Genomic DNA, 15,187 nt, shown 5'->3' on the forward strand with positions numbered 1-15,187 from the left:
AGTAAACTAAGCTGTGCTGCACTCATTTACATTTTTGTCAGTCGGCACCACCAGGTGTACAAGGCCATGGCAAGCACTCTATCCCAGTACATTCTCCCCAAGGCATGCTAATGTGTCATCAAGCGAGATAAATGAGGTCATTTGGTAGTAAATACATTGGTAAAAGTATATTCTAGCTGTAAACGTTTAGCTGTGATCTGTCCCAGAGTAGGCTACACTTCTAGGGCAATGGCTTCCCAAGGGGGCAGGGCTAGCAGAGCATGGAGGCGGGCTACCCATGCACATGGGTGGGACTAGCCTCAGGCAGCTTTAAATGGGCTGGGAGTAGGAGGAGAAGTGGCGTGACCAAGCCCTGCTGTCCTGCTTAGAGGAAGAGGGAAGACCCCGGGGAAGCAGAGCTTCACCTGGAGACTCCAAGTCAAACCTGAGAAGTTCCCATGTAGGGATTTTGTCATCCACTTAAAATCTGATGTCATTCACTTGTCTGAATGCTTGTGTTTTGTCATCATATTAATGGAGCAGTCAGCATGAAATCACAGCAGATCTGCACTGCATCCTTCTACTTGTTATCATTCCATCTTGTTTAAATATACACGTCTGATATGTTTTACAGGACCTTGACAGGCACAAAGATAAGGAGTATTCCACTGAAGCTTTGCCAAGAGCAGAAGATGCTTCGAACTTTGTAAGTTCACATATAATCCTCTTGCTTCCACTTTTCATTCCTCTTGCTAAATTTTTGTAGTAAAACAAAATTCAGAGGGCATAAGGCAAAACTTTTTTTTAGTTTGAGGAGATTTTAGCAATTTTGTTCACTTCCTGAATTTAAGGTATTTTCCACAGTATTTAATATTTAGATAGAATTCTAACACCTTTTCTGTAATTCATCTTGCACTTTACTGAGAGGGAGGTAGATAAATGAAACAGCCTCCCATCAGAAGTAGTAGAGGCTAATACATGCATCAGATGGCTCCTGAATCTAAGACGAGATCAAGGCGATCTGAGTCTTTCCTTCAGGGATAATGGACAGGCAAGGTGGTAGACTTGATTTTAGATAGAGAACACCATGGACAAAGTCACAACATTGAACTTTGGAACATCTATGATGGTGATTCCTGTACAAAGCTAGCGAAAACTGTCAGGGCCAGCAAGACCTTCAACTCTTGGTGATTCAGGAAGTAGAGGATCTGTGAAGGTCTTATCTGCTCAACATTGGCAACAAAAAAATTACATTTAAAACCACCTGGTAACTTTCCCATGCATTATTATCTGTGTGATACGTGCTAGACATTATTTCTTATAATGTGATATGTAGGTACAGCCACGCTGTACTTGAAGAATAAGAAAACCCTGCTTTTCCCCCCTTCAGGGACCTGTCCTATAATGAGATCACCGAGCTCCATGGGTTTGAAGGTTGCAATGCCTTAAAGGAGGTGTAAGTATACTAATTGTGTTTCCCAAAAGCGATACCATTAACTGCTGATTTAATTGCACATCTCGGCATTAATTGCCCCATAAAGATTAAAGTAAAAAATGCCTAATAATTTGGGCCAAATACAGAGTTTCCAAGTATGTTGTTCATATATTTATTCTGCTTTTACTCTATAAAAATATAGGGAATAATAGCGTGTTGGGTGTTAATTTTTATTTGTATTTTTTTTTTTCCCCTCTTTCTGAATTAATTAGTTATCTTCAGCATAATCAAATCAAAGAAATTCTGAACAAGTCACTGCAAGGCCTTACATCTCTGCGTATACTGTAAGTACAAATCCTTTGGTTATTAAGAGTTTTTAAGAAATGTAAAGATGGGTGGCTGGAATATTTAACTCAAATAATCCCAAAACCTTTTTTTTTTTTGTGAAGTTATCCAAACCGATCAGTCAAAAATTCAAATTTTGGTTTAGCCTCAACGTTATAGTTTTTAAAATTTCTTCTAGCTGCGCTGTAAAATACTGGTCATTTGAAATAGTGAATACTTCTTTATTATTAATCATATTGTATACTAGAAATGTTCAATTGTATAAAATCATTCCGCTCCGAGTTCTGCTCGGAGTTATCTTTTTAAATATTTAGAAAAAACACAACTACACTATTAAGAAACAAGATATTGAGATGCTTGGTCTTGAGCCATTGAAAATTACTTGAAATTGTATTAGATTAAGGAAGCAGAGCAAGTAGTTGAGATATTGTAACCGATATCGCTGTACTAATGAGTGATTTATTTTTTCTTAATAATTGCAGAGATCTAAGTCGAAATTTGATCCAAACAATTCACAATGAAGCCTTCATCACACTCACATCAATAATGAATCTGTAAGTAATTTCTCCCCCCCCCCCCTCTTATGGCCTCTTCAGCCGAGGAATAGGGTCTGTAATTTGATGAAATTACTGTGGAGTCATTTTTTTTTTTTCGTTAAGAGGATTACTTTCTGAAAGTATTTCGTAATTCCGAAGATCCCTCTGGGTACAATATCTCGAAAGTATAGTAATTGACGTTAGAATGACAATTGAAGGTTTAAAATTGGTTTAGTCTGAAGAGTATGTAACATTTACAGAGATTCTAGAGATATGTGTTTTTCGTCCCTCTTTTTCCCCCCTAATTGCCCCTTTTTTCTAGGAGCTTAGACCAAACATTTGGTGAACAGAGACTCTAAACACAACCCAGACTCTCTCCTTGGTTATTTCAATTAATTAAACAATAAAGGAGGGATTAGACTGAAGATACTGTCGCAATGACTATCGTTTTATTGATCTTTCCAGAGACCTTAGTTTTAATGACCTGACATCGTTTCCAACCGAAGGACTCCATGGACTGAACCAGCTGAAACTGACGGGAAACTCCAAGTTAAAAGAATCTCTGGCGTCTAAGAACTTGTTGAAACTACGGTAAACGGTCTTTAGATCTTTATATGGGCCCATATAAAGTTATAGTATATTTTAAGTTAATATTGCATTTTGTAACGTGGTTAAAATTCCATCTTTAAGACGTGTGTTCAATTTCTGTCCATCCATTTGTATGGCTTGTATCCCTCTCTAAAAGGGATAGATAGTAAAGTGTTAAAGTTGGTGGATTTACAAACGGCTAAGATCAGGCCCGGACTGGCCATCTGTCTCCAAGGGCAGATGTGCAGCTCCAGTGGCAGATACGTTGCTGGCTGGGATATGCCTGACTGCGACCATAGAAACGTAACATGGGGCTCCGCGTATCCGGCACTTTGGCGGCCATTGGCCTTATAGTCCCAGGGCCGCCTCGTCATCCCCAGTCAGGCCCTGGCTGGGATACAATGACTGCTCTTTAACATGTCATTTTTGGGTTAACATTACCTCTTAGGGAGAAAAAAAATGTACGAGAGTTATCTGAGCAGGTTTTGGCCTCGGTACAGTTTGAGGACAAAGTTTGTACCCACATTCTAGCGCATTGGGGGGTAGCTTTTAATATGCCATTTATTTTTAAAGGCAGCTAAAAAAAAATGAAATTCAAGACTAGTTTGTCTGAACTTTCTGGAACGCTGCCAGCGTCAAAGAATAACTTGATAATGGAAGGCTTTACTATCCCATAAAATGAAATTTCTGTTTTAACTGTTACAAAATTATACTGTAGTTTAAAAGGACTCCGCGGGAAGTCATATGACGCTGGCAATACAGTTTCCTTGAAACTGTGGTTAAAAATGCACAGACGTGCTACAGGCATAATAACAAGGCTTGTAAAAATGACTTTCTGGATCTAAGATGTGTCTCTTTACGACGGTGACGACTTAACTGCTGGTGTGATTTTCTTGCTTCGGTTTGATGTTAGGGTCCATAAAACCATCTGGCCGTCTTATACTGGAGTTTGCATTTTTATTTTAACATTTCATATCATTAGAAAATTGATTACAGTTTTACAATATTTTTTTCTCACTTTTTTTGTAGTTCTGTATCTGTCCCATATGCCTATCAGTGTTGTGCGTTTTCTGGCTGTGATGCCTACTTGAACTTGGCTACTGATGATGATGCCTCCAAGTATCAGAGGCTTCTGTTGGACCATGAGAAAGGTATTTCTCAAATATGGAGAGGGTGACTTCTTTTTTGTGTTTAAAAATAAACCTTCACGTCCAAGGCATTATAAAATGAATCTTCAGGAGAACACGTATTTTGCCCAGAGCTGACACCTCGTTAAACTCACAGGGAGCTTGTTATGCTGAAGCTTTTATATTAGTTAGCGTGGCAAGTTTTACCCGGAAGGCTCAGATTTTGGTCATTTAACCATTTTAGTAAATACTAGAAGATGGAACCCAAACTATTTTGGCCTTTCGATAAGTAGACCATTAACGTGTTCCATTTTTCTACCCTGCCTTTTGATGTTGTGTGCAAAGCTGAAAACGTGAAGAACCCTCTTTCAGATCTCTTGGGTAATTAAAAAAAAAAATAAAAAAAAATAATAATAATAATAATACTTCTGTAATATTACTTATTCTGCTGGAACTGAAAGCCAGGTTATGTAACAAGTAAGCATTTTGTGCGCAGTGGCCTTGGTTTCTGGGCCAATGAGGTTGTCATTGTCTTGTAGATATTTAGCATAACGTGTAACACGGTGTTGAGCAGGTGGCGTCCAAAGGCTCAGTATATGTACATACACCAGATTCCAGCTACACAACTGTAGAGCCAGAAACATATTTACTTATATAAGAGTGATATCATGTAACGTTAAATTATGTTTGATTTCTGTTTAATTCTGCTCAAGGTACATTGATTTTCTTTCATGTCACTCTTTTTTTGATCATCGTTTGAACACTGGGTGTGACAGCATGTTTGCTGAGCACATTTATGCTGAAGGGCATGCATCCTTGGCAATAAAAGGATTTAAAGCTCATTTCAATCTGGAATATTTTTGTGAATAGCGAGGCACAGTTTTCTGTCTTTTCCTCCCTTTTGAAAGCATTTTTTTTTTTTTTTTTTTAACTCAAACATTGACATGAAAGCAAGAGTAAACGACGAAGGGATTTAGCCTAAGTTGCATCGAGCTTTCTCCCAAAATCATAGCTAAAGGGTGTGGGACCTTTACAAACCATAATATGGAAATATACCATTGTGATGTTGGGCTAAACTGTACTGGATTCTGTAAATGAACTTAAAGATTCCACTTCTGGTAAAATCAAGTGTTCTGTTGAACGCGTGAAGTATTGTAAGGGATTACTTCACATGATAATACTGGATATGAAGTTGGAGTGTTGGTTTCTCCTTGGTTTAACTCTATTACAAGGCATAATTAATCATAAAAGCTTTTGATGGTTGGCAGAAAAACCCGTGGATCTCTAACAATTATTTTCTTCAATAGGTACAATTGATCCAGATTACATCGGCACAGAAGATGATAAAGAACACGTTCAAACAGTTATTCACTGTAATCCATCCACAGGTGATTTGAATAGCAAATGTGTGATTTTGCTCTGTATTCTTACAGTTTCTGTTCAAATAATGTCATATAATTTCTGAAAATGTATAATTGAATTTTCTTTCATTTCAGGTGCCTTTAAACCATGTGAATACCTCCTCGGTAGCTGGATGATCAGACTTACTGTGTGGTTCATCTTCCTTTGCGCTGTGATCTTCAATTTCATTGTCATCCTGACTATATTTTCCTTTTGCTCTTCGTTGTCCTCGTCCATGCTCCTCATTGGCCTGATATCCATCTCCAATCTTTTCATGGGAGTATACACTGGTATCTTGACCGTACTGGATACAGTTTCTTGGGGACGCTTTGCAGAATTTGGCATATGGTGGGAGACGGGCAATGGTTGCAAAGTGGCTGGATTCCTTGCAATCTTTGCTTCAGAGAGTGCCATCTTCTTCCTGACCCTGGCAGCCATTGAACGGAGTTTATCTGCCAAGGATATCATTAAGAAAGAGAAGAGCCAACATTTAAAGAAATTTAAGGTGGCTTCACTTGTGGCGTTCCTGCTTGCTGTAGCTGCTGGCTGCCTGCCATTATTTCATGTTGGAGAGTTCTCCGCTTCTCCTCTTTGTCTGCCTTTCCCTACAGGGGAAAATCCTTCTTTAGGATTTACTGTAACTCTAGTTCTTCTTAACTCGTGTGCTTTTCTCATCATGGTGATAACCTACATGAAACTGTACTGCTCCCTAGAGAAAGAAGACCTCTCTGAGAATGCAGAGTCCAGCATGATAAAGCATGTTGCTTGGCTGATCTTCACCAACTGCATCTTCTTTTGCCCGGTGGCATTTTTCTCCTTCGCTCCACTGATAACTGCAATCTCCATTAGTCCTGAAATCATGAAGTCTGTCACCATGATATTTTTTCCTTTGCCTGCTTGCCTCAATCCAGTGTTATATGTTTTCTTCAACCCCAAATTTAAGGAAGACTGGAAGCTATTGAGATGGCACTTGACTAAGAAAAGTGGTTCGGTCACTGTTTCCACAAATGCTCAGAGGGTCACTCAAGATTTTTACTATGACTTTGGCATGTACACACACCTACAAGGCAATTTCGCAGTATGTGACTACTGCGAGTCTTGTCTCCTAAAGATCTCTCCTACTTGTAAACACTTGATCAAATCTCAAAGCTGTCCAACCCTGGCAGTTGTACCCTACCAACGACCTGAGAACTGTTGGTCAGACTTCGGCACGCAGTCCGCTCACTCAGATTGTGCAGACGAGGAAGATTCTTTTGTGTCGGACAGTTCAGATCAGGTACAAGCCTGTGGTCGGGCTTGTTTTTATCAGAGCCGGGGTTTTCCGTTGGTTCGATATGCATATAACATACCAAGGATGAAAGACTGAACCCACCTTTCTGCACTTAATTCTGTGAAGAGTATAGCAATCCTGAAAGAGCACAACTTAGTCATGACCTAAAGGCAAGGGAGCACTTTTATAAGCACGTCTCTTATAAGAAGGATTCTGGAACTTCTAAGCTAAACTTCCTGTTTCCGTGAGGTGCGCGGTGGGCATTGCACCGTACCCTGCCAGCCGGATGCTTGCAGGGACGTGGACAGATAAAACAGTGTTTGCCCCTACTAGAAATAACTTGTAAACCAAAATTTGTACCTAAATCTGCCTTCTAATCTGTTTAAGGCAGTGTTTGGTGCCTTTATTTTTATACAGAATCATGTCATTTTATGTGTGTCTTGTCTCGTAATGTAGCTTTGTTCCGAGGGATATTTTGTCATTTTCTTGCAATGTAGCATCAGTTATTATTTTTAGAATGCTGTATTTTGATACAGCAAATTATCAGACATGTTCTTTTCTTGTTTAGTAACTCAGGTAATATACTGCAAGCCTAAAAGCAAACCGGAATATTCCCTTAGTCGTGATAGTGTGATCAGATGTCTGGTTTGTCTTAGCACCATATAAACAAAACCTGAGAATACACGGGCTGCGTTGACCTGCACAATACAGAATAAGGAAAACAATACAAAACAAACGGCAGAAGCAGAGTACAAGTGATCTAGTATTTTATGTCACACGAGCTGACAACTACAATGAGAAATACAATTATAAGGTTGGAGGAGTTGTATTAACCCTTTAAGGACAATGGGCGCTCCCTAAACCCATTGGAAACAATGCATTTTGAGCCCGTACGTGTACGTTTGTCATTAACGGGTTACAAACCCTCTGGATAGCGGCATAGAGTCCTTCGGCCAAGTGGCTAACAGGACACGGATCATACATTATTACAGTCGGGCAGCGGATATGAACCTTTTATCTTCCTAACTTTATAACTAATATCTTGGATCGTATTCACGAAATGGCCTGTGAAGTCAGGAGGCAAGTTCAGCCAATAGGTTTGGAAGTATGTAGGCACAAATATAAATTTGGCACGCTGGCTTAGTAAAATGATCAGTTCACGCTTTCTAGTCTACGCAGTAGACACTAACCCTCATCCGAGGGATTGAATGGGGACAGAAAGTATCTTATCTGGACTGTAACAGTATCAAGGGCTTGGCTGCATCATAATACAGATGCATGTGGCCATATATGCAGGCATATGTTATATACACTGTCAAAAGCTCCTTGATATCGAATTATAACTTATGTTTAAATAGTGTGCTACAGAGAATTACAGTGATGCATCTGCGTGTATGAATATGTTACGCCAATCTTTCCATATGTTACCATATGAACTACAGTTCCTAACATTGAGAGGGAATCCTGGAAAAATCTACAACTATAGTCAACCTCCGCTAGCTTTTAACCATTTAAAAGCCATTCCTTTTCAATGATTTATATCTGCCAGTTAGTCACGCTTACCACAGCCGTGTCCTAAAAGTTACCATCTTCTGCTAAATTTACAACCTCTTTAAAATATGAAATAGTTTTGTTTCTGATCTTTCTTTGTTGATATAGTCAGGAACAAATCCATCTGATGTAGATTACTACTCTTGTTGTGCCAAGGGTGTTCATATAACATTGGAAAAAAAAATTGGGGTCTAAAAGGACCATATAGATCATCTTGGTTATATGTACATCTATAAACCTCACAATTCCGGTCTCTTTTATCCGTGGTTTGTGTGATAAATACTAATCTAAATTTCATACAGTTATTTCATTTTATGAGCACTTAACTGCATATCCGGTATTTTCTATACCAGAACCAAGCTTTGAATGTTAGCAATAAGGTAAATTCTATACTTCATTTTTTTTTTTCGTTTACAATCTCTTCACTTCGGGACCTGTAAATGACAAATCCAATAATAGCGCTTACAATTTTTCTCTAACTGCCAGATCGGTTGAATGTAAGAAGTCAATGTACGAATGAAGCACAATTTATTGATTTTTTTTTTTCCACATGCCTGTTTTTCCTCTAGAGACATTCCTTCCTAAAAGTGAAGCTAGAATATGGTTTTACAAATTCAGCTGTATATACTTTTTTTATATTGTACTGTAAATTATTCGAGAGCGCGCCTGGTGGGATAAATGGCTTCGGTTTATTTTGTCAATGAAAGCTACCTCCTAAAACTATAATGGCTGCCAGTAGCAAAATAAATTTTGTTGATATACATTTTTTTTTTTTTGCGTTGTAAATAAACCCTGTTGTACATTATCTCTGTGATAAAAAAATTGTTGTATATCAATCATGGGAGGGGTTTATACTCTGTATATTGTAATTTTTTTTTATATGACAGAATATTAACAAGTAAATAATTTTTTGTGTATTAAAGTGGCTTTGGATGAGTTTGCTCTGATATGACTTTTTTTGCAGGTGGCACTCCGTGATAAATGGAGTTTGAATATAGAAAGCCTTGGCATCATATACACAGTAACACTTACTTTGTTGGTACATAAGAACCATTTGTTTAGTCTGCCGTCGCCACAAAATTGTTTACAATATAAATCTGGCCAATCTGCTTGTTTTACATAATACTTATGCCGAAGTAACCTTGGGGATGTTGGCTTACGTTGACCAACATAACCAAGAGGTCAGATAACTTCCAAGGATATAAGTAAAATATTAAGTGTGTCATGCAAGCTCCATATATCGAAGCTGATTAAAAAAAAAATTGCTATTAAAGAGAGGTGTCTGGGATGACAAACATGCCAGAATTTATTTTATACATACATTTTGATATGTCCATTGTCTTTTCTACAATCTATTTTGATTTGTATCCCACTCATCTTCCCTTTTAACCTCTACTAGACTTTTGCATTCGGATTCATACAAATTGCAAATATACCAAATTTTGAGGGTATTTGGCGATTTGTACAAAGCCATGAAAGCGAGGCCCAACACCCATATGAAACGGATGAAAATGTGGCAAAAAGCTCAGAATTTTCGTACAAAATATGTGGGGCTCTCATTCACTCACACTCGTTCCCATTCTTTGTTTCAATACATTTTCCCCCAACCACTTCTGCATCTCATTCTTCATCTTCTGTCTTTTTTATATTGTCCCCCCTCTTCAATCTTCGTCAACTTTGGGGGAGAGGATGTCACCGAAAGCACAGTAGTTTTGCCCAAACTTGAACTCAGGACGATATGGTGGCACATTTAGTGACGTCCTCTCGCCAAAAGGTTTACAAAATCAATGACACTCACCCTGCAAGGTTCAAACACGACTCACCTCGTCAACTCACCTTCTACTTTTAATGAATTATGAGTACATGCAAAAAGTGCCAAGCTCTGAGAGCCATATCGAAGCATGAACTTTGTGGGTTGATGGGCACAGCTGCATGAGTATAAAAGCGTAGCATGCGGTAGCTCGTATTCAGCCATCATCATTATGTCATCCATCGGCTTAAAGTGCCAAGACCACCCTGTCATTCCCAGTCTGGCCCTGACATAATAGCTTATCTTCGATTCTCAAAAGTTGAGTGAAACTGATTCATTTTTCAGTTTAATGTGTCAATTCATTGCAGCTCAGGCACAAACAACCCCTCAATCAGTAGACAAAAGGGGCAGCCTATGTGTTGTTTGGGTGGGGAAAACATGAAGCTGTGAATACATGCTGGACGTGAATATGAAAATGCCCATAGCAGAAAGGTTTATGCACTAAATGGAGAGGTTTGCAGTAACCATTTAATTTGCTGCATTAAGATGGGTCAACCCCAGTGTGTGTCTCCTGCAAGATGGCCTTGGTTGGTCCTGCATGATGCATGGTTAATTCAGTGTGATTCTCTATCCATTGAACTATGCATTATTCAAGGCAAAGTCAGTCCTCTTCGCTGGAGAAGCCAGTATTGACCCTTATAATGCCCCAACCCCAGTTATTTTGTTTGTATCTTGTCCTGTTTTATACATAATATTATATAAATGTGAGGTTACTAGCAGTCTTGACTACCGACACAACTGATGGTTTGTGCATAACCAGGAAAGCATAATGTGATATGTATTGATATTTATAGGACATTTTCCTGTTTTGAACCTGTGCCACCCTACACAATGTAGCAACGCATGATCATCTTAAAAAATCATGCCATGGCATTTCAGAAACGACATTCCAGGGAATGTCAGCTCCTGACTTTTAAAGCAATTACTGACCTGCGTTAGATGTGTTTTTGTAGGTTGTTTTGTTCATATTCACTTTCTTGTGTGTTATCAACCATGCTGACCTTGGCTCAATTCCACCTGGTCAATGGTTAAGCATTTTTCAGTCAACAATGAATGTGGAGCAGGTGCATATGTAGCAATTATCTCTTAAACAAAACAGAAAAAAAAAAACAAGAAACCTGTGTAGATTGAATCATTTAGCTGTGATTTTCTAGAATAAAAGCTTCCAGGTGATTTTCATCTGTTCTGTGGGGCTCGATTCCCCACTTAATGAGGGTATTTGTGTTTATCTGTGATGACAGATAAAAACTATTTGGCCCATCGAGTCTGCTCATTTTTCCTTATGTAAGAGATTCAAACCTTGGTCTGGTCCCATAGTTAGGATAGCTTTATCACATGCCTCACTGTATTAGCCTCCACCACTTCCCCTGGGAGACTGTTCCATTTATTTACTACTATCTCAGTAAAGTAGAAATTTCTTACATTACCTCTAAGCCTCTGACGCTCTAGTTTTAGACTATGACATCTTGTTCTAGCATTGCTCCTCCTTACTTTTTCCAACACTCTATTGCATTGTCTGTTTACTTCTACATCCCTGACAGAACAGTGCCCCGATGCTACATTCTGCCTTAGGAGTTTTATGTCCCAAGTGCATTACTTTACATTTAGCAACCGTAAACTGAAGCTACCAGATTCTGGACCATCATACTAAACTAGTCAAATGATATGTAATTTGACTTGTTCCATCTGAAAGATCTACCCTGTTGCAGATCTTTGTATCACCTGCAAAAAGACCTACCTTACCATTAAGACCTTCTGGTAATATCACTAGTAAAAATATTAAAAAGTACAGGTCCCAATACTGATCCCTGAGGTACCCCACTAGTAACAAGTCCTCCCTCTGAATATACACCATTAACTACAACATTCTGCCTCCTATCACTTAAACATTGCCTTATCCATGCAACTAATTTGACATCTAAACCCAAAGACTATGGGGGACACCGTTGAATACCTTACTAAAATCTAGATAGGTGATATTAACAGCTCCTCTCTGATCTATTATCTTATACTTTCCTTTAGCATGGTTCCCATAATTTTCCAATCACTGAAGTAATGTGTGTAGTTGGCCGAGTCTTCTCTGCTACCTTTTTTGTGCAGTACCTACTGATGCCAACTTCCAGTCTTCTGGAACTACTCCTGCCAATAGTGACTTAAATAAGTCTGCCAACGATTTTGAATAACATCAGGAAAGAGTCGCTGGTTCAAAATAGAAACTGTTCCTCTTCAAAAGGGACACTAAGGTATAGTTCTCAGTGGATATAAAGAAGTAGGAAAACCTCAACACTGCTGCAGATAAAGAAAATAAATTTCAGCCAGCTCTAGTGGCCAATGAGATGGAAGGAGGTGAACAAATCCATGTGGAATCCAGTTTGAAACAACATAAAACTGGGATGTGAATCAGCCCATGTGCTTATACATACTGAAAAAAATACAAACTCACTTAATGTGTGAAATTAAGATGTTCAGTGGCAAAATAACCCCCAATTGATCCTCTAGTATGGTGAACAGAAAATTACTTTGTCCTGTTTACCAACACATTTAAATTGAGCTGTAAATACAGAATCATTCACTCATGTTGTTGGCTAGGCCACTCCATGACCTAAATGTGCTTCTTGAGCCACTCCATGTTTGATGGTGAGGATGGTGTTCTTGGGGTCATAGGCAGCATTCCTCCTCCCCCAAACATGGCGAGTTGAGTTGATGCCAAATAGCTCGATTTTGGTCTCATCTGACCACAACACTTTCACCCAGTTCTCCTCTGAATCATTCAGATGTTCATTGGCAAACTTCAGACGGGCCTGTACTTGTGCTTTCTTGAGCCGGGGGCACCTTGCGGGGCTGCAGGATTTCAGTCCTTCATGGCATAGTGTGTTACCAATTGTTTTCTTGGTGACTGTGGTCCCAGCTGCCTTGAGATCATTGACAAGATCCTCCCGTGTAGTTCTGAGCTGATTTCTCACAGTTCTCATGATCATTGAAACTCCACGAGGTGAGATCTTGCATGGAGCCCCAGACAGAGGGAGATTAACAGTTAGTTATTTTGTGTTTTTTCCATTTGCGAATAATCACACCAACTTTTGTCACCTTCTCACCAAGCTGCTTGGTGATGGTCTTTTAGCCCATTCCAGCCTTGTGTAGATCTACAATCTTGTCCTTGACATCCTTGGACAGCTCCTTAGTCATGGCCATGGTGGAGAGTTTGGAATCTGATTGATTGCTTCTGTTGACAAGTGTCTTTTATAGCGGTAACAAGCTGAGATTAGATGCACTTTTTTAAGAGAGTGCTTCTAACTTCAGCTCGTTACCTGTATAAAAGACACCTGGGAGCCAGACCTCTTGCTGATTGATAGGGGATCAAATACTTATTTCACTGAGTAAAATGCAGATTAATGTATAATTTATTTGAAACGCGTTATTCTGGATTTTTTGTTGTTATTCTGTTTCTCACTGTTCACCTACCATTAAAATTATAGACTGATTATGTCTTTGTGAGTGGGCAAACGTACAAAATCAGCAGTGGATCAAATATTTTTTTTTCCTTCACTGTACTACTTGTCCTTCCTACCCATTGTACAGTGCTATGGAATATAATAGTGCTATATTAAACAATATATAATAATATTTTGTAAGGCTGAGCAGTGATGTATTTAGAACCTAGGACGGTGCAGTCCCATTGCTGCAAACGCTCTCTTGGGTGGTCTGCCCCTAGGATGCGCCACTACTCAGTCCAAACTGGCATATTTACACTGCAGGATTCATTACAAAGGCATGGAGCTCCAGAACGTGACGTGAATATCCCGCTGCTCCACACGAGGACTACAACCATAGAGAGGGAAACTGGGGGTGCTGCCCTTGACCAGACCTAAGGCAGCTCCCAAGGTTAATATGTCCCTTAGGATGAGGTATAAAACCTTAAGGCAGGACATTGCTTAGAGTTCAGGACTGGATCTGTCTTGCATGATCTCATGCTAGCCTACGGATCAGATTGAAAAGGGTAGAGTCGGGAAGCTCCACATAGTGTTTCACATACATTCTTCCCACCATGAGGACACATCAAGGAGGAGTCCTTAAAAAATGCGTAACTGTTCCTTTAAGGGATGCGCTTATGAATTGAGTTTCTGTAGAAATATTGCGATATTCTTATTTCTGGATTTGCAATCAAGTTCCCTTGATTACAGTATCTTTCACCAAGACTCATCACACAAATTGCTCTACACACCCAAAGGGATTTTAGGTATTCTAACTGCGGCGCCAGTGTGATTAGCGCCTTTTGTTAAGTTCCTTGATAAATAAATATAACATTGTTCAACCGTCGAACTAATTGTTGTGAGATATTCCAGCATATTCATTCTTGTGGGAATCCTACTTAAAAGATTATCACATTTAATAGGAAACCTAGCATAGGATTTATCACTGATCCCCTGGTTATCCCAAGAGGACCTTAAACAATTTGTCACAGAAAAACTGTTAGAACATGCACATTACTGATTTTTATATTATAATCTATTCTGCGTTACAGGTTTTATTGCCTTTAAGAACAAATGAAAAAGCTACAGGCGCATTGTTAAAATGTTCTTGTAGGACAAAAAAGAACAACAATTTAAGTAAATATTTGTATTGAGAGAACCTAAAGTTATTGTAGTTACCATGACAGCAGAATATTAAGCTATTTTGGGACAAGAATAATTACAATTTTATTGTAAAAGGGAAATCTTGAAATTATAGATTTTTGACTGTTGACCAATTGAACGACATTGCTACAAATTATTAATCTGACAAGTATAATGGGTTAATGTATATAATTTCTGATATTATTCAAGTAATAAATGTTATTTTTTTTTTAAACTTTTTGTGTGTGTGTAGGTGGCATATATATAAATATATGTATGTATGTGTATAATATATAAAATGTATATAAATTATATACATCATTCAGGATTAATGGTGACCATTTAGAGCACCAAGAATTTGTTTATATAATGGAATGTGAGCACTAAAGGAGATGCAAAATAAGGGCAGGCCAGTGCGCACCTGCTGCTTGTCTGCCCTTGCCCCCAGCCCCCAGCCCCCAGCCCCCAGCCCCCAGCCCCCAGCCCCCAGCCCTCTGCCTGCCTGTCTGCCTGTCTGCCTGTCTGCCCTCCC

At 39.0% G+C, this 15,187-nt stretch overlaps 1 protein-coding gene across 1 annotated transcript in view; it reads left to right on the top strand.

Moving 5' to 3' along the window:
* Positions 1-6,777, top strand: part of LOC149277656 (leucine-rich repeat-containing G protein-coupled receptor 4-like) — a 44,518-nt gene extending 37,741 nt beyond the window's left edge. The window contains exons 11-18 of the mRNA XM_089502639.1: positions 614-685; positions 1,370-1,435; positions 1,687-1,758; positions 2,242-2,313; positions 2,761-2,886; positions 3,913-4,034; positions 5,318-5,398; positions 5,507-6,777. Of these exons, the coding sequence (XP_089358765.1) occupies positions 614-685; positions 1,370-1,435; positions 1,687-1,758; positions 2,242-2,313; positions 2,761-2,886; positions 3,913-4,034; positions 5,318-5,398; positions 5,507-6,777 (1,882 nt within the window). The remainder of the gene's footprint in view (positions 1-613; positions 686-1,369; positions 1,436-1,686; positions 1,759-2,241; positions 2,314-2,760; positions 2,887-3,912; positions 4,035-5,317; positions 5,399-5,506) is intronic.
* The last annotated feature ends 8,410 nt before the right edge of the window (positions 6,778-15,187 follow it).

Source organism: Sceloporus occidentalis, unplaced genomic scaffold (genome assembly GCF_023333645.1).
Source record: "Sceloporus occidentalis isolate IW3139 unplaced genomic scaffold, rSceOcc1.0.p SCAF_207, whole genome shotgun sequence".
In the NCBI taxonomy this organism is placed as follows: Eukaryota; Metazoa; Chordata; class Lepidosauria; order Squamata; family Phrynosomatidae; genus Sceloporus; species Sceloporus occidentalis.